At 40.9% G+C, this 16,445-nt stretch overlaps 3 protein-coding genes across 4 annotated transcripts; 2 read left to right on the plus strand and 1 right to left on the minus strand.

Moving 5' to 3' along the window:
- The first annotated feature begins 131 nt into the window (after positions 1–131).
- Positions 132–4,036, plus strand: zte38 (zebrafish testis-expressed 38). Its single transcript, XM_018677310.2, has 12 exons — positions 132–1,312; positions 1,498–1,642; positions 2,004–2,067; positions 2,269–2,305; positions 2,406–2,426; positions 2,520–2,546; positions 2,628–2,695; positions 2,791–2,939; positions 3,028–3,260; positions 3,368–3,416; positions 3,495–3,535; positions 3,662–4,036. Exons 1-12 carry the CDS (start codon positions 1,262–1,264, stop codon positions 3,707–3,709), a joined length of 933 nt encoding a protein of 310 aa, XP_018532826.1. The 5' UTR covers positions 132–1,261; the 3' UTR covers positions 3,710–4,036.
- aldh9a1b (aldehyde dehydrogenase 9 family, member A1b) lies at positions 3,747–9,776 on the minus strand. Of its 2 annotated transcripts, XM_018677307.2 has the most exons (12): positions 9,635–9,776; positions 9,236–9,454; positions 8,386–8,531; positions 8,031–8,160; positions 7,571–7,705; positions 6,661–6,857; positions 6,366–6,506; positions 6,042–6,230; positions 5,861–5,948; positions 5,605–5,746; positions 4,843–4,955; positions 3,747–4,448 (listed from the first exon to the last, which is right to left on the minus strand). In XM_018677307.2, exons 2-12 carry the CDS (start codon positions 9,414–9,416, stop codon positions 4,354–4,356), a joined length of 1,557 nt encoding a protein of 518 aa, XP_018532823.1. In that variant the 5' UTR covers positions 9,417–9,454; positions 9,635–9,776; the 3' UTR covers positions 3,747–4,353. The 2 variants fall into 2 exon arrangements, with proteins under 2 accessions (XP_018532823.1, XP_018532825.1); XM_018677309.2 differs by lacking the exons at positions 8,386–8,531; positions 9,635–9,776 and having other exon boundaries at positions 9,236–9,402.
- Positions 9,777–9,973: 197 nt separating this feature from the next.
- uck2b (uridine-cytidine kinase 2b) lies at positions 9,974–16,357 on the plus strand. Its single transcript, XM_018677312.2, has 7 exons — positions 9,974–10,133; positions 12,418–12,577; positions 13,293–13,389; positions 13,615–13,757; positions 14,012–14,109; positions 14,489–14,537; positions 14,878–16,357. The coding sequence occupies exons 1-7, from the start codon at positions 10,029–10,031 to the stop codon at positions 15,012–15,014; spliced, it is 789 nt and encodes a 262-aa protein (XP_018532828.1). The 5' UTR covers positions 9,974–10,028; the 3' UTR covers positions 15,015–16,357.
- The last annotated feature ends 88 nt before the right edge of the window (positions 16,358–16,445 follow it).

Genomic DNA, 16,445 nt, shown 5'->3' on the forward strand with positions numbered 1-16,445 from the left:
CTTCAAAGGACATATTTACTTCAAAGCCCAATAGGTGGGATGTAATTAAATTACACTCACCTATCAGGGTGTAATTGAACAACATCCCAACAGGTGAGACTTTGGGGTCTTGTTTAATATTATCAAGTCAGGTACATGTTGGATTTTTTTTTATGATGTACAATGCTACAGCTACTGTCACAGTATCATGGGTACTATGGGTACTTTGTTTCCCAGCTTTTTCTTACATCTATTACCTTAGTGTTTCTGCACAAAAAAAGAATAGTGGAAGAAAAACTCCAGTCTCAAGTGTCTCAAAAGAAGCTAGAGGCTTAGCTACTGTACTGAATTGTGTAAATGGTGTTTTTACACAGCTGATTAGACCTCTTCAGTTTTGATTGACAATCACTCCTGTTAATTTTGTGATAACTCTACCTACAAATCAGATTCTTTTGAATATAAAATACATAATAATTTAACTCGCATTAATGTGAGGGCCCTCAACAGGGCCTTTAATTTGTCCTTCCCATAGACCTAATACCTCACCACAGACATTTTAATTTGGCACAAGATGAAAAGCGCTGGTGTAATTCATCGTAGCAGTTCTGGCTGTGTTTCACTTAGATGTTTTACTATTATGGCCCTGTATTGTGAATGTTGGCTTACTGACCTGACTTACTGGAACACCAAACAAAGCAATTCAAACAAAGCAATCATTAATGTTATGTATTACACCTATGGTTTTGCTGCAACTTCAATTAATATAGAATTGGCATGTGTCAAGTATCCAAAGCTTACCAGTCAGTTAACATTCCTGTTAATGTATTTTACTTGAATAAACGGGCATATTAATTAATTACCTGTTAATGATTCAGAAAATCAAAAAAGGGGGAAAAAAAGGTTATTTATTCTACCCCCTTCTACTTCATGTAAAGTCCTGTTAGTTAAATGTCAGTCCACCTCCTCCACTAACCTATATATGGTACACAGTGTACTGTATCACTGGGGACATATTTTTGGCGGGAAACACTGATTATGAGATCATATTTGTCTGGTTGTTTCATAGACTATAGAGCTGTTTCATGTTTGAATAACTTTATCCTAACTTGTTCAAAATTGAAATAGGCTTCTTTGACCGCATGATAATTTCAAGAGGAAAGTGAAGATAATATTACTGTTTCTTTTCTGGAATTAGCTGAGATTAAATATTTATGTTAGTTAGTTTATGCATTAGCATTAGCCATACCTAGCTAGCTAACCGGCGGCAATAGAAAAGAGGAAAATGGCAGCAAGGAAAATGTGTCTCAGGAAGAACAAGGAGGAAACTGCTGAGGTTTGAACACACCACACACAAGCTGAAAATAATATTTGTTACGAAGTTATTTGCATATTAATGACTTTTTCTGTCTGTTTAGTAAAATACGTAAGGCAGTGAGCTGTCGCCATCGCGTGGCCACGAGCTGTCACGTTCATTTGAATGTTTTCTCCTTTAAAACGTCTTCTTGTCACTGTTTAAAGTGGACAGGTTTATTCCTGAACGATCTAAAAACCAAGAACGAGTCCCTCGTCTTCGTTAAGAGGATGATGGCTGTGGCAGTGTCCTCCATCACCTATCTCAGAGGGATTTTCCCGGAGGATGCCTACAGATCCAGATATCTGGAAGGTGATCACAGATGACCACAAAACTGATGGACATTTTTTGGAAAACCTTGTAATTTTTAGCAGTGTATTCCAGGCAGGCAAAGTTTAGGAAGAGCAGTGGATCTCATATGTGGTTCACTTCACGATTTTAAAAGACAGATTTTTTAACTCTATTCTGTAATTAGTACTGTATTCTACTATAAACAACAATCAGGGAGAAATAACATTTATAGACCTTGTAAACATGACAGGTAGCTCCAGAAATCATAATTTAACAACAGGCTCATTGCGGATATAATATGATTATCATAGTAAGGACACATTCTGCTATCTGTCGCCTAAATGCCGTTTATTTTGTCATTTGCTGTTTGCCACATTACCAGATCTGTGCATCAAAGTTTTACGTGAGGACTGCAGCACGCCTGGTGCCAGCAAAGTTGTGAAATGGTAATTAAAATAAATTATAATAAAGATTATAATTTTCCTGTCGTAATGCTCCCAGACTTTAGAGTTGTCTTCAGCCTGCTGCTCGCAGCAGCTGGCTCAACCTAAGAGGCCAAACCTGGCTCATTTAAAATGGATAATCTGCAGTAATAATCAGCACTTAATTTTTTCCCTATTTATCCTGTTCATCCCTGTTTCTTCCAGGATGATGGGCTGCTTTGATGCATTAGAGAAGCAGTATGTAAGTTATTGCATCTGTGAATGCTTTGTAATATCTGGTCTGCAGTTTTGATCAATGCTGCAACCACTTTTACTAATATTAAATGTTGTCCTCTGAACAGCTCCAGATCGTGTACATTGGGGTATGTAAATCAGCAGCATTTAAGTTTAACTCATTGCTTACATAGAGCAAAGAAGTTACCAACAATTACTTTGTATATATTATTGCAATTTAGGTGTACACCAACCCTGATGAACCAAATGTAAGTTCTCTCCTAAATTACTGAACAATTGGCAGTCGGATCAACATTAAGAAACACTGATTGATTTTTCTCTTTTTGCAGTGCATTATTGAGTCGTACCAGTTCAAATTCAAATACACAGAGAAGAGGCCAGAGATGGATATACTCAGGTTTGGTTGGACATACTGTGTTTGCATGTGTCATATACTGTAGATGTGGTCTCCACAGGTGAGTTAGTAGTGATATAACCTTCATGAAATTGCAGAAACAATGACATGAAGATGCAGGTGACACTGGAGGACACCAAGAGAGCCTCTGTGCTGCTTGTCAGGAAGCTCTTCCTGCTCATGCAGAACTTGGATGCCCTTCCCAATAATGTCTACCTCACCATGAAGCTCTACTATTATGATGACAGTAAGATGTCACAGAGAATCAATTAAAAATCCAGTTTGATTATTTGGGTTGTTTAATGAAAACATCTCATCCTGCTCCCCTTTTAAAGTCACTCCTGCTGACTACCAACCACCAGGCTTCAAGGAGGGCGAATGTGACAGTCTGTGGTTTGAAGGTGTGGCTGTGCACTTCAAGGTGGGTGAGGTGCAGACGTGCTTCCACAGTTTGAGAGTTCGTGTGTCCGTCGAACAAGGCCGGCTGGAGAAACTTCAGGAAGGGAACCACCTGAGGGAGACCAAGCAGGTTTCTCAGAGAGATGCACCAAGGAGCGATACAATCAAGGTAAGTCCAGATAGAAGAGCAAGAACCCAAATTTCAGTTTCATAGTGTTCTCACAACTGAGGTTTTCTGTTTGGCTTCTTCTTATAATTATGAACACCTTGTTACAGGCTCCTCGCAAGAAAATACACGATGAAGATGATCTACCCTCTGAAGATGGTAAGTTAATGTGCTGTTGCTGTTACAAAGCTCTAAAATTTATCTGAGGTGATTCACTGAACACTTTACTTTAAACAGAGTCTGCACAGTTCAAGAAACCCACCAGACCTGTGGCAAAGGTAAAGATGTACAAAGGAATGATCGTAAGAGAGTATGCAGGTTATAGACAAATACAGAAATCATGACATTTTGGAGCTTCTCATGAATTGTAAAAAGGGTTATTATCTTTTTTTTTTCTATCTTAGAAACATGCAGCTGCCAAAAATCTGGCAAGGAAGAGAAGAAGAATTTAGCCAACAAGACAAGTGCTCTGACAGCGATACAAACACATCAGTGAAAAATGTCTTTATTTTATTGAAATATTTACAGTGTTTATGTCACAATTTACATGATTAACAAATGAGTTAGACTAGTTCCTTCAATAATTCACACTACACACAAAATGATGCTGTCACAGCTCTAATTTAAACAATGCAGTACAATAAGCGTACACAAAATGTACAATATAGATTATTTAAATCAATACAATGTTCAAAAGTGTTTCATTTTTTTAGTATTGTATTTGTATACAAATACATTGATGTGTATTGTTAAAAAAATAAAAGCTGATTGTAAACTTTGATTTGTTTTGTACAAAAATGTAAATAACATTTCAAATTCTATTAACATCACATTGCCATTATTTGTCTTAGTTACCACAGCTATTTGTCTCTGATTGACTTGAACTTTGCTACATTTCCCTTCAATCAACAAAACATTGAAAATCATGGCTCACACTAAGGACGGATCTCCATTGATCAAGGCTTGTTTGTCATCACTTCAGAGCACTGACGTTTGATGGTTTTTCATTGAGTGATGGAGGCAATATCTGTCTCCAGACCATCTGTTACTGTCTCTGGCTCAGTGTTACAGCTTCATCCTCCTCTGTGTGTGTTTCCTAGAAGAGACTGTCCACATCGCCCATCTCCACAAACACCGTCTTCAGCTGGGAATAGTATTCAATGGTCACCTGGCCATTCTCCCGCCCTATGCCTGGTGAATGTAAGGATTATACATTTACTTCCACTTACTGTGAAAGGGGAAACTAGGTTTTAAAATAATGAACTACTTTCCACACAAATCATATTAGCTACTGATAACACATTATATTTTGTATGAAAACACAATGTTAATAGAGTCATTTGTATGAATATTCCCTATAACTAGACTTGGTTCATTTAAAACTTACAATATCTATTTTAACCTGGTTTGAAAACAGAGTTGGAACCAGGACAACTTAATGGCTACAATCTCTGTCCTAGTGATGCAGGTCACAATAATCAACCCTGTAGTGTTGCAAGCAGACTGAAATGATGTTAATAAAAATAAGAATTTGCCGGTGACACTTAGCTCTTGGTCTATGTGCAAAAACACAATCAGACTGTACCTGACATTTTAAAGCCTCCAAATGGCACCTCCACAGGAGTGATGTTGTAGTTATTGATAAAACAGGAGCCAGCTTTGATCTGCTCAACCACACGGTGTGCTCGCCTCACATCCCTACAGATGTAAAACAAAACATTTTTTAAAACCCTTCAATTAGTCGTGTGCTCATTTTAAGAATATTAAAGCAGTGATGTATTGGGCCAAAAATTACAGTCCAGACTGTGAGTATTTGGATGGTTTCAAACATGTTTTGTTCTTCAGACTCTGTGCTTCAACAAATTCAATTCAACTATGTGTAGGTTGCTATCGCTACATAATGAACATTAGCATTAACAGCTGTTTACTTACCAAAAGCTTCAGCCATCATCGCATTTAGAGGTTAAACTATGCCCTCTAGGCAGCACTACTTCTTCTTATCATGTTAGACTGAGAGCAGACTGAGCACTACTGTGACTCACTATCACAAAGTGATGTTACAGTACACTTAGCTACTAAAGGTTTTTGGGCAGCTATTTGTCATTTCAGCTTTAGTTGATGCACAAAAAAAGCTCACAGGTGGCTCAGAGTTGATTGAGAGTTTCTACTAATATGTGGAGTAAAGAGGTGATGATGATAATGAGGAAAAGCAAAAATTAATCAGAGAGATGTGAAAGGTAGCTGGTTTGCCAACATCAGCCTAAATCCAGATTCGTCACGAAGAATAAAGACATTCTTATGGTTTAAAAAAAATCTGATTTATTGGCCTAAAATGACCTAAAATTACCTGGTGAAAACTCCTGCAGCCAGACCCATGGTGGTGTTGTTGGCTCTCTGCAGCACTTCCTCTTCTGTTTCAAATGACAACAAGGACATGACGGGACCAAAGATTTCCTCCTTCACACATGTCATCTCATCTGTGCAGTCACCTGTATTTGTAGAAAAGTACCAAACAAGTCAGTGGACACACTGATACTTAAAAAACTCAGTCACTCTACACTGTATGTTCTCTATCTATATATATAAGTATGCTGAACTCTTACCCAACACACACGGTGTCATATAGTATCCACCTTTGAGTCTGGGGTCTGATGGGACAAAACGTTCACCTCCACACAACACCCTGGCTCCCTGGAAACAAAAAATTCACACCACAGTCTAAATTTAAGTTGCTCTACACAATCCTTTCGACAAAGAAAAACACATCATTCTGACAAGTCTTGCCTCTTTCTTTGCCTGATCCACAAAGGACAGGACTTTTTCTAGATGTGGCTGGCTGACCAGTGCTCCCATTCGGGTGCTCTCTAATAGCGGGTCTCCTATCTCAATCGCCTGGGTCCTCTTCACAATCTCCTCCACAAACTCAGGCAGAATATTCTTCTGAACGAACACTCTTGTACCGTTGCTGCAGACCTGTGATACATTTGAAATCAAACAAATCAAACAATATGCTTTCATGTGTAGATTGCACACAAAAATAGAATGTGTCAGCACATAAAGATGCTAAAATGTGACAGCGTATTGAAAATGCAAAACAGTGCACACTACCTGGCCTTGGGACAGGAAATTGGCCATGAGAGCTCCCCTCACAGCGTTCTCCAGATCACAGTCCTGGAAGATGAGCAGAGGAGATTTCCCCCCAAGCTCCAGAGTTACAGGTTTCACCCCCTTGGATGCCATCTCCATAATCTATGGATCAAAGTCATTTGGTTGCAAATCAATCACTTAACCTGATCTCATTACATATCAGGACAGAAACATTTTTAATACCACAATAATAAAACCAAGAAAAAATGACAGGGTTTGTAGAATTTTTAGTTCACCACATATAAATAACACTGACCTTCTTGCCTGTTGGCACACTCCCAGTGAAGGACACCTTAGCCACGTCAGGATGGTGGCAGAGTAAGCTGCCAGTCTCCTGGCTACCTTGCACTACGTTGAACAGCCCCTCTGGAGCGCCAGCCTTCGTATAGATCTCTGCCAGCATGACTGCTGTCACGGGCGTCACTGGTGATGGCTTGAACACCATGGAGTTTCCTGTTTTATATGACAGACATGAGAGAGAGAGAAAACAAATAACTATTTATACTGAAATTGTTTGACTCATTTTGCAAACTAGAAACCACTCAAATCTGATACAGTTGCCCATTAAATACATGTAGTTATGACTGTGGTTGTGAATTTGGCACAATAGTTACATTGTGAATGTTGGGGCCTGTTACATCAAGAATTAAGTAAAGAGATATACCACTGGGATACAGCTATTTAAATTCATCATGTTGCTGTAGTGCCATCTGTAGGTGAAGAGCCATTATATTTTTATGGATTGTTCAGAGTAAATGTGTATACCCATCATTTTGATTTGGCTGCAATTACACATGTATGTTTAGGAGTTACAACAGATTATGTTAAATAAGCCAAACCTAGAAAAATGTACAAACATTTAAAGGAAAAATGCAAAAACTTTCTTCAGGTTCAACCAATATCTAAACCTACTTTAAGCCTTACCATTCAGGAGTTATTAGGCTATATGTAAACTGCTTTATAAACTGCTGCACTGTGGGGTTATCCAAACCCAAAAGCTAAGTTTTCCTTGGCCCATGCTTCAACTTTTTATTATGTCGTTTTTGAGATATTCTGGTAAAAAACAAATAAACAAACACAGCTAACCAAAAACATAAGCTTCCTGACAGGAAATCATTCACAGTAATATTCACAGATGCCTTGATAGCTTTAGAAGAATCTCATACCACAGGCCAGAGCTGGAGCTGATTTCCAAGAAGCTATCTGAAAAGGATAATTCCAGGCACCAATGCCGACGCAGACTCCCAAAGGTTCCCTGCGGGTGTAGGCGAAGGATCCTCCGGGCAACTGCACATGCTGGCCTTGACATGGGAAAACAGAGGCATAAACATGATGAAATAAAAGGTTCAATTGTCATTCTAAAAAGTGCTGATGCTGGAATGCAAAAATGTATGTCATAACATTTTTGCATAAAGTAAAAATGTCCATCAAACTGGATTTTCACACAAACAGTGTCTCATAATGAGCTAATGGGCTCATAATATGGGCATCCAGACCAGAACTTGTAATTAATAAAATTTTCATAATGTAAAGTTAAATGGCCACCATCCCTGTATCTGTTATTTATTTTCCACATGCTGGCTGAGTATGAAAACACTTAACTAATAAGTGAGAGTTGTAACCAACCTGCCAGAGTGCTGGCCAGTCCTGCATAGTACTCTATACACAGTCTGCCGGAGTCCACGTCCAGACGAGCCTCTGTGATGGACTTCCCATTGTTGACCACCTCCATTTCAGCTATCTCCTCTCTCCTGCTCTGTGCATGAAAACCGGGGTTAATGTAATAAATTGTGTTAGTGTAGGAACAATACTGGATGTACAAAACATTCAGGAAATCTTTCATGAATTTTGTAGAAGCTATTATCCCCTATTGAATTTCATTATAGAATTTGTGATCATTGTGATTTGTAATCATAACAACAACTTATTAGCCAATTTAGGTATTTAGCAACTATGAAACACAAACACACAGAATGAACACCTCAATGATATGGGCAGCTTCTATCATGATCCTCGCCCTCTCCATTCCTGACATTTTGCTCCAATGGCCAAAGGCTGATTTGGCAGCCTTCACAGCCTGATTGACATCCACAGCACCACAAGGCTCCAAATGGCACAAGATTCGCCCTTCAAGGTGCAACATATAATGGTGACAACAGCAAAGTATGCAGGTTAAATATAAAAAAACAACAGGTTACACAGTTTCTATTTGGCCATCTCGCATTGCTTGTTCATTTGGTTAGTACTGATTCATTGTGAGTCATCCTTCAGTAAAGAAGCAAATTAAGTCCAGGCCTGTAGGGTATGGGCTGTGGCACACTGAATTAAGACTGACATTTACACGGCGTGCGCGTTTCATTTCCAGTGACAGGGCAGCACTAAGATAAGGAGCATCATTGTTCCTGGACAGTGGGCTGCACACAGGCTGTGTGCCAGCTCAAAGATGTCTGAACTGAAACTAAGAATCAAGCCAAAGAGAGCCTTAAAATTAATGAGACTGAACATCTACAATGCACAGGGTACTAGGCAGGCTATAAAAGCTAAGGATGTGGTCATATGTCTTGGTTCTGCTCTACTGAAGCTGCCCCAGGGCCATAAAACTGGTTACATATGACTGGGTGTGACTATATAGATCAACAGTATTTAAAGGAGCATGAGCTAGAAAGTTTTCAGAAGGTCAAGTAGCCCGTTCAAGTATCTGATATTGTTTTCCTAGGCCAGAGATAACCACAGAGACATCTTCACACAGCAATGTGCATAGTCCAGTTAGGAGACAGTGTCAGTAAGGTCAGAAATGTTTTCCCCCAGTATTAAATGACTGTATGGCTTACCTGTGGCAGGTTCATAGACATTTTCCTTGTTGCAGTTCTCTTGGCTCGTCCTTCTCTTGCCAGCCCAGAAGTTTAGCGGGACTGTGACGTTCACTGAGGCCGAGGAGACGCATCGAACCGCTGCCCCGAGAGGAGCAGCTGCGGGCCGCCGCCGCAGGGACACAGCGAGCCTCTGGATCATACTTAAACTGGCCGTGTTACTCAAAGTTTACCCGATAACTGTAAAATACATTGTGCAGGTTAATGCGGTGCAACACTGTCACATAATACAAACAAAACCGACAATTTGAGAAAACGCCAACTACAGCAAGTGTACATAACTGTCAACATTAGCTACTTCTACCTGTCATATATTCATAATGTTTCACTACTGTATTTAAGTCTTGGTAATATACATACCCTCAGATGTCCTTACATTAAATGCGGTTTTGAAGATAATGAATCGAAATCTGTTTGTATTTTTAGTTAACGTTACTTTCTTTCGCTGAAGCTCAACCAGGAGGCGGGGCAAATAAAGTATACGTCCGAGGCTGAAATACGACAGCTAAAGCGTAACAGATGATTGGATGGCTTCACTGTCAATCACAAAAAGAATATTTGGTAATATTTGCAAATTAAAAATCTTATAAATGATAAACTCTGCGTGCACGACAATGAACATACATAAAAATATGTTGTAATACATTTATATAATTCAAACTGTGAGACTGTAAAACTTAAATTGGTGGTGGCGTGGGAGGAGTTCCGCCACGATGATCTTCCTGCACAGCAGCTCAGACGGCACATTGCAAGCATGGCCGGCGACAGTGAGACACATCTAACGGACCGCGGCGAGAACATCAACATTATTCGACAACCCTTTCTCATCGGTGTCTCCGGAGGCACCGCCAGCGGCAAGGTTGGCACCTCACTTAGCTAATTTGACAGTTTTCGCGAATTGTCATGTTTAGAATTTGAGCTAAATCACGGCAGATGAGTCGACAACCGGCAGATACTGGACCGCGTGGCTTCAGCGAAACGACGTGGGGACTTGATTGACAGCTCTCTCATCTGTTTAACCACCAGGCTTTCAGTTAGCACTGGTTTAAGTTTACATGCGTGTCCACCGTCTTTTGTACTTAAGTTTGTGGTTGTTCGGTTAGGCGGTAGCAGGACCGACTACCTTTAGCCTACGTGGAGATCACTGATTTTAGCTTAGTTAGCTACCTAGCTAAATTCCATCACATGCTATCCTAGCAGCGTCGGGTGAGCTAGACAATAGCTAGTGCTAGCTTGGCTTTAGGGTAGCTAGACTGTGTTTGTAAACATTGCCAACCACATTTGTTTCCTGTCTTCGGTATTTAAATGACAAGATAGTAACGATATATTCGGTTGGTAAGATGAATACCAGTTGTGTGGCGTTAAATTTGTTTGTTTTAGTTTGAATGACCAGGGATAACTGCCAACGTTAAATAACGTTAACCTAGATGTTGGTGTACTGAATGATAACACAGACGGGCGCCAGCGGGAAAAAACAGCAGCTCAGAAGATTTCTATCTCGCCTGCGCCCCTTTGTTCACCTTTAAGTTGACAAAAAGTAAAATGAGTCAGGCGTTGGTCGGGTTTAGTGTAGTGTAACATTAGCCGAGATTAACCTGGGCACATACCGACCTTTATTTTAACAAACGCATTTATAGTCTCCGGGCTTTGCCGTTTGCCGTAACTTGCGCGGCTGCGTGGGCAGTGGAAAAATAACGGCAGCACGCAAGCTCCGGTCCTCCTCTTGTTCCAGAGAAAATACACAGACGTGGATATTATCGAAGACGTCACTACATCCCTTTGTTATGAACCGGGTGTATATTGCGATTTACGAGTGGCGCATGAAACTCCACCTCACACACACTGGAGACACGAGTTGAAATAGTGCGTCACAGCCAAAATGATTTTAAAATAATAGTGTTGATTATTTTTGACCTTTCATGGTTCTTACTGATTTTTCGGTTTCACTAGCAGTGAAAGTACAGTACAGAAATAGATATGAGGGCGAAGACTCGCCTCTCTTCCGTGTACTTTCATCCCAGCTTGCCCCCCCCACCCCCACAACTTTGTCCTAGATATCAGCACACGGGCACTGAGCCACTGTTTTTCTTCCTGGAAAAAAAACGTCTCAAAGGGCTGGATGACGGGTTGCCTGCAGTGTTTTGACGCCAGGCTAGACCGGTTTTAAGTGAGAAGTTAGTGACTGCTTCAGTGGGTGTGAGATCACCCTCTTTTCATGAATTGGGTGATGTAATTTTAGCCTCCTTGTCTGAAGGGCCCCCCCCCCCCCGCTCAGTGAGGCAGCAATGCAGGTTGCTTTATATTTTCATCAGCCTCACTGCTGATGCCTGTACAAAGGATAGATCGGATTTTCTTGTTAAATATAGAAAAGTATTTATTTTTTCTGCAGTCAAAATCAATCACCTGTCAATTACTGGCAAATAAGCAGATAAATGGTCAATATCTATCAAGTGGCCAGGGCATTAAAAACAGAGAAAGCTTGCTTAGTATGACAGTCACACCTCGGAAACAGTTATTTTACAGTCAGTCATGTCATGACAGTCATATTTGCGGCCGACGCTGTCGTTTTATTGCACTATTGCACTACTAAACACCATTATTGTTTGGATCTGTGGCGTGTTCAAAATTGGGCCCAAAATCCTGTGTTTGAGTGCGATGACACAACCACCCAGCCCTCGAGTGGGGGCGTCCAGATTCATCATTGTAGCACAATTTCATGAACACAAAAGCAGCACAGCCTCGGGCAGCTGAGGAATGCCCAGTCAGCACTGGGTATGAGATTCATTTAGTTGGGGAGGTCAGTGAGGACAAACATGGTGGGCCACAGGACAGCTCACCTATGGTTGTATTAGCTGACCTCATGCACGGTGGGAATTATCCACCCAATCTAATTTGTAGTAAAACATCACTGTGGGTTTAACACTAAAGTGTTAATTCTATTCAGTTTTGACTGAATTGAAACTAGTCTAATCATTACAGTGCTTTCACTTATCCTGGTACTGGTGTGGCTGCCGATTTTTACTGTGCCCTTGAATAGTTTTTAACCCCCATGTATGTACACTGTCAATACTCCCATCACCCAGTTTTTCCATCTAGTGACCTGCTCCAACAGCCATCTCTTTTCTGTTCATCTGTTCCTGCAGTCGTCAGTATGTGAGAAGATTATGGAGCTGCTGGGGCAGAACAAGATCGACCACCACCAGCGGCAGGTGGCGATCCTCAGCCAGGACAGTTTCTACAAGGTGCTGACTCCAGAGCAGAAGGCCAAGGCGTTAAAGGGCCAGTTCAACTTTGATCATCCAGGTATGAAACACTGGATAGCTGGTGGCACAGCTCAGGCACTGTGCCAGGGATAGCACCTCAGCTAGTTTGCAGCAGGCGTGTTAGTTAGTCATATCACAGATTACAGTGGCCTCAAGGAGGGGATTATTCATGTAGTACTTAATTTGCAAGTGGAGTTTCACTGTGGTTCTCAGGTTTTGAAATTCCCCACATACCTGACTTGATAAATGTGATGACGTGTGTAAGCAGATGCAGTCATTTGTGTTATTAATAACAACTGAGTCAGCTTCAGTGCCACACATTAAAAATGAAGGCTCAGATGACAAAAACTTGCATTACACTAACAACCAAACTGCTTATCTGATATAAAAACAACGTTTAAATCAGGCTTGTCCTCTGCTGCATGCTTTACTGCCATGTGCGTAAATTTCCCAAAATGATCTTGGCAGAAGCATAGACTCCATTTTTGGAGTCTGACTTTGCTCCCCTCTTGCTCCTGTTTCCTTTCACGGCTGATTTTAAAAACCTTGCAGTCAGCAGGCCTTTCTCAGAGGCAGCTGCTCTGCGGCTCAGAGACCGAGCCCGACACGTGCTACGTGAAAGGAATTCCTGAGTTACCAAAAGGTGCAGTGTGGGGGTCCCACGTGTCACTGGGTGCACACTAAGCTTGTGCTACTGGGTTTAAGCAATATGAAATCCCACTGAGTTCACATTTCTGGCCTTTTCTTGTCCCCAGATGCCTTTGACAATGAGCTGATCATGCAGACACTCAGACAGATCCTGCAGGGGAAGACTGTCCAGATTCCAGTTTATGATTTTGTCACTCATTCCAGGTGAGCACCTCTCTTTGTTTCCTGCTCAATAGCTCTTTGGCCAGCACCCATCATTAAGCGTTACTGCAGAATAGATGCTTTATCTACAATTAAAAGTCATGATAAATAGGTTCCTGACTTGGCATTTAACTTGATAACTTATGCAATCTTTTTGAAATTGCATGGCATCATGTCTGAATATAGTCACTGACAGAAAGAAGGAAACTTTTCTGTGTATCATTCCAGGAAAGAGGAGTTTGTTACGGTGTATCCGGCTGATGTGGTCCTGTTTGAGGGTATCCTCATGTTCTACTCACAGGAAATCAGAGATCTGTTCCAGATGAAGCTGTTTGTTGACACAGATCCAGACACACGGCTCTCACGCCGAGGTGTGTAGCGAGAGCAGTGCACCTCCTAACTTAAGTTTGCTAGTTTTAAAAGATTAACCAAGGTAATCTGAGTACTATTAATAAGAGATACAAATCGATTCTTTTTGCAGCAGTGTAGGTTCTCCCAAGTCTCCACCAAATAACGCCATTGATTATTAGTGTGGGTTTTTATGTACATGTATTTCTGTTTTTTCTATATTTTGTTAAATGGCTGTTACTTATTTTATCCCTCTTTTCTGTGCTTCCTCTTTCAGTTCTAAGAGACATCAGTGAGCGTGGAAGAGAGTTGGAGCAAGTCCTGGCTCAGTACATCACCTTTGTGAAACCGGCCTTCGAGGAGTTCTGTTTGCCAGTAAGTGGTTTTCCTAACTTCATGCCACGTCTCTGGCTGTGCAGTAGAGTCTGACTGATGCGCCTCATAGCTTAGCACAGCTGCATTCATGTTGATATATATTTCAGCTGATGTGCAGCACAGCAAAAATATGGGGGTGGGGTGGGGGGTGGGGGCTTCCCATCCAGTACATATCATCCAGTACATATCTTGATCATAATCCTTTAGAGTCAAATGCAAATTCATTGGCTCCTTGACTTGATATCAGTCGATTGATAATCAGATTTTTTTTTTTTTTAAATCCCAGGTATCAGTTTGGCTGTATTGTGCAGTACACACAAGAAAAATGAGGTCTGTCTGGTAACTTGAGCACTGTTTAACCATGTCTTTATTTCTTTAGACAAAGAAGTATGCAGATGTGATTATTCCACGAGGAGCAGATAACCTTGGTAAGGGCAGAGTGATTATATAGAACTGACATTTGTATTGTACAGGTTTGGAAACGCATCTCTCGAGGCCTTGTGAGGCGTTTGTGTTAAAGTGGAACTCCACTGATCTTGGCTGGGGCTGAAAACTAGTTTGAAAATGAAAACATCAGGGGGTGTGGAGTTTAGAAGACATTTATTCACCAGACCTCTGTATCCCGATCCTCACCCCTGCTTTAGGCTAGTGGCTTGAGGCTACATTAGCCACTGAGTCTGACAGTGTTTAAGAAATGCAAAGCTTAATCAGCGTTGTAGTCTCAAGTCCTCTTTGTAACCATCTCTCTGTCTCGTTCTTTTCCCGCAGTGGCCATCAACTTGATAGTACAGCACATCCAAGACATTCTGAATGGCGGGCTAAGCAAGCGTCACAACGGCTGCATGAACGGCCACAGTACTCCACGTCAGCGGCGGACCTCCGAGTCCAGCAGCCGGCCTCATTGACCTCGTCACACCTCTCTTCACAGGGCGGAGAGGGGTGTGGGGGTTGTGCTGTAAATAATGCCTCTTGGCATCACTGTATTTAAGAGAAGAGGAAAAAAAAGATGCAAAAAGAATTGAAATGCCTTTTATTATTATTATTAAGACTACTCTTGTTATTAGTTACTTTCATTGTAATTGTTGAAGTTCTTGGATTCAAATTTTTTGTCAGGAGGGTAGAAGAGAAGATCTTGTTATTCTTGTGATGAGACCATGGGTTAAAATTGACCCCATGCATTTTCCTCCCAATTTGCATTTTGTTTTTTATGTATCCCCCGCTGCTCCATCGGAAATCATGCCGACAATGAATAAAAGAGGGGAAACCTTTTTTATTTTTTAATGTCTGATAAAACTTGAACCCCTAATGGCTGGGGAAGTCTGCTAAATGTTTGGGTATGCTGAACGAGAAGGATGCAGAGTAGAGGACGAGTTGTACAAACCAGGATTGCAACTCTGTATTTGTACTGACAATCTTGGTCGATGTTTCCCACCCTATTTCTTCAGTGTTCCCTCATTGTATTGTTTAGTGTAATGTGTTACACTAGAAGTCTGTTTACTACACAAAGTGTCCACCACATTGATTCTGTATGATGTCTGCAGCAGCAGAAATGCAACACAGGATTTTTCACTACCAATTGTCACATTGAAAGTATTGTGACTACCAGACCAGTGAAGCCAAAGGCTGGAAGGTTCAACCGGCTACTGTATTAACTGAGTCCAGTGTTGTGGGTATTGTTACATTTTTTGAGATGCTTGTCCCCTCTAATTAACGGCTTATTGATGAGTATTGACTGTCCCAATCAAAACTTATTAATACATCTGCTCCCGTTTGTGAATGACAAAGAATTGTTGATTCATGAGAAAGGTGCTCAAATCTGGATATATACTTTGCATATACTGAATAAGCTTAAGGTATGACATGTATACTCAGGTTGATTATACCGTTTTGATTTGAAATGCCAGAATAAAGGTGTGATGAGGGTGTTCAATGCCACAGCAATATCAGTTATCCCAGGTGTGTGGAACAATAACCACAGAGACCCACCACAATGCCTCTGCAAAGTTGCCTCAGGTTAATGTGTACAGCAAGTATCCGCACTAGAAACCAGTTTCCATTCTAACGCAAGGTTACAATAAAAACTGTTGAATCAATTTTGTATTCCATGTGCTGTATTTGTTATGTATAGTGCAATTGAATGAATGATTTGTACCATGACATTTTGTACGTATGGCTGTTGAATTGGCTTTGAATGATTTTTATGACGTCGTCAGTTTCTTTATGGTTAATAAACTGGTACAGCCCAGTGTATCCGTTTCATGAGTGTTTTTTCGAAAAATAAAATACCGTTAGTATTAGTGGGTCGTTCAGTTGACTCCCAGTGTGTCCACTAGAGG

The sequence above is a fragment of the Lates calcarifer genome, linkage group LG4, assembly GCF_001640805.2.
Source record: "Lates calcarifer isolate ASB-BC8 linkage group LG4, TLL_Latcal_v3, whole genome shotgun sequence".
Taxonomy (NCBI): domain Eukaryota; kingdom Metazoa; phylum Chordata; class Actinopteri; family Centropomidae; genus Lates; species Lates calcarifer.

What these genes read in the sequence shown, in the direction of transcription:
- zte38 (XM_018677310.2), top strand. Translation starts at nt 1,262, where the DNA reads ATGGCAGCAAGGAAAATGTGTCTCAGGAAGAACAAGGAGGAAACTGCT. An exon ending in GCTCTACTATTATGATGACA is followed by an intron (nt 2,940 to 3,027) that starts GTAAGATGTCAC and finishes CCCCTTTTAAAG; the next exon opens with TCACTCCTGCTGACTACCAA. An exon ending in CCACCAGACCTGTGGCAAAG is followed by an intron (nt 3,536 to 3,661) that starts GTAAAGATGTAC and finishes TTTCTATCTTAG; the next exon opens with AAACATGCAGCTGCCAAAAA.
- aldh9a1b (XM_018677307.2), bottom strand. Translation starts at nt 9,416, where the DNA reads ATGATCCAGAGGCTCGCTGTGTCCCTGCGGCGGCGGCCCGCAGCTGCT. An exon ending in TGTCTATGAACCTGCCACAG is followed by an intron (nt 8,532 to 9,235) that starts GTAAGCCATACA and finishes TGCACCTTGAAG; the next exon opens with GGCGAATCTTGTGCCATTTG. An exon ending in AGCTCCAGCTCTGGCCTGTG is followed by an intron (nt 6,858 to 7,570) that starts GTATGAGATTCT and finishes CATATAAAACAG; the next exon opens with GAAACTCCATGGTGTTCAAG.
- uck2b (XM_018677312.2), top strand. Translation starts at nt 10,029, where the DNA reads ATGGCCGGCGACAGTGAGACACATCTAACGGACCGCGGCGAGAACATC. An exon ending in GTTCAACTTTGATCATCCAG is followed by an intron (nt 12,578 to 13,292) that starts GTATGAAACACT and finishes TCTTGTCCCCAG; the next exon opens with ATGCCTTTGACAATGAGCTG. An exon ending in GATTTTGTCACTCATTCCAG is followed by an intron (nt 13,390 to 13,614) that starts GTGAGCACCTCT and finishes GTATCATTCCAG; the next exon opens with GAAAGAGGAGTTTGTTACGG.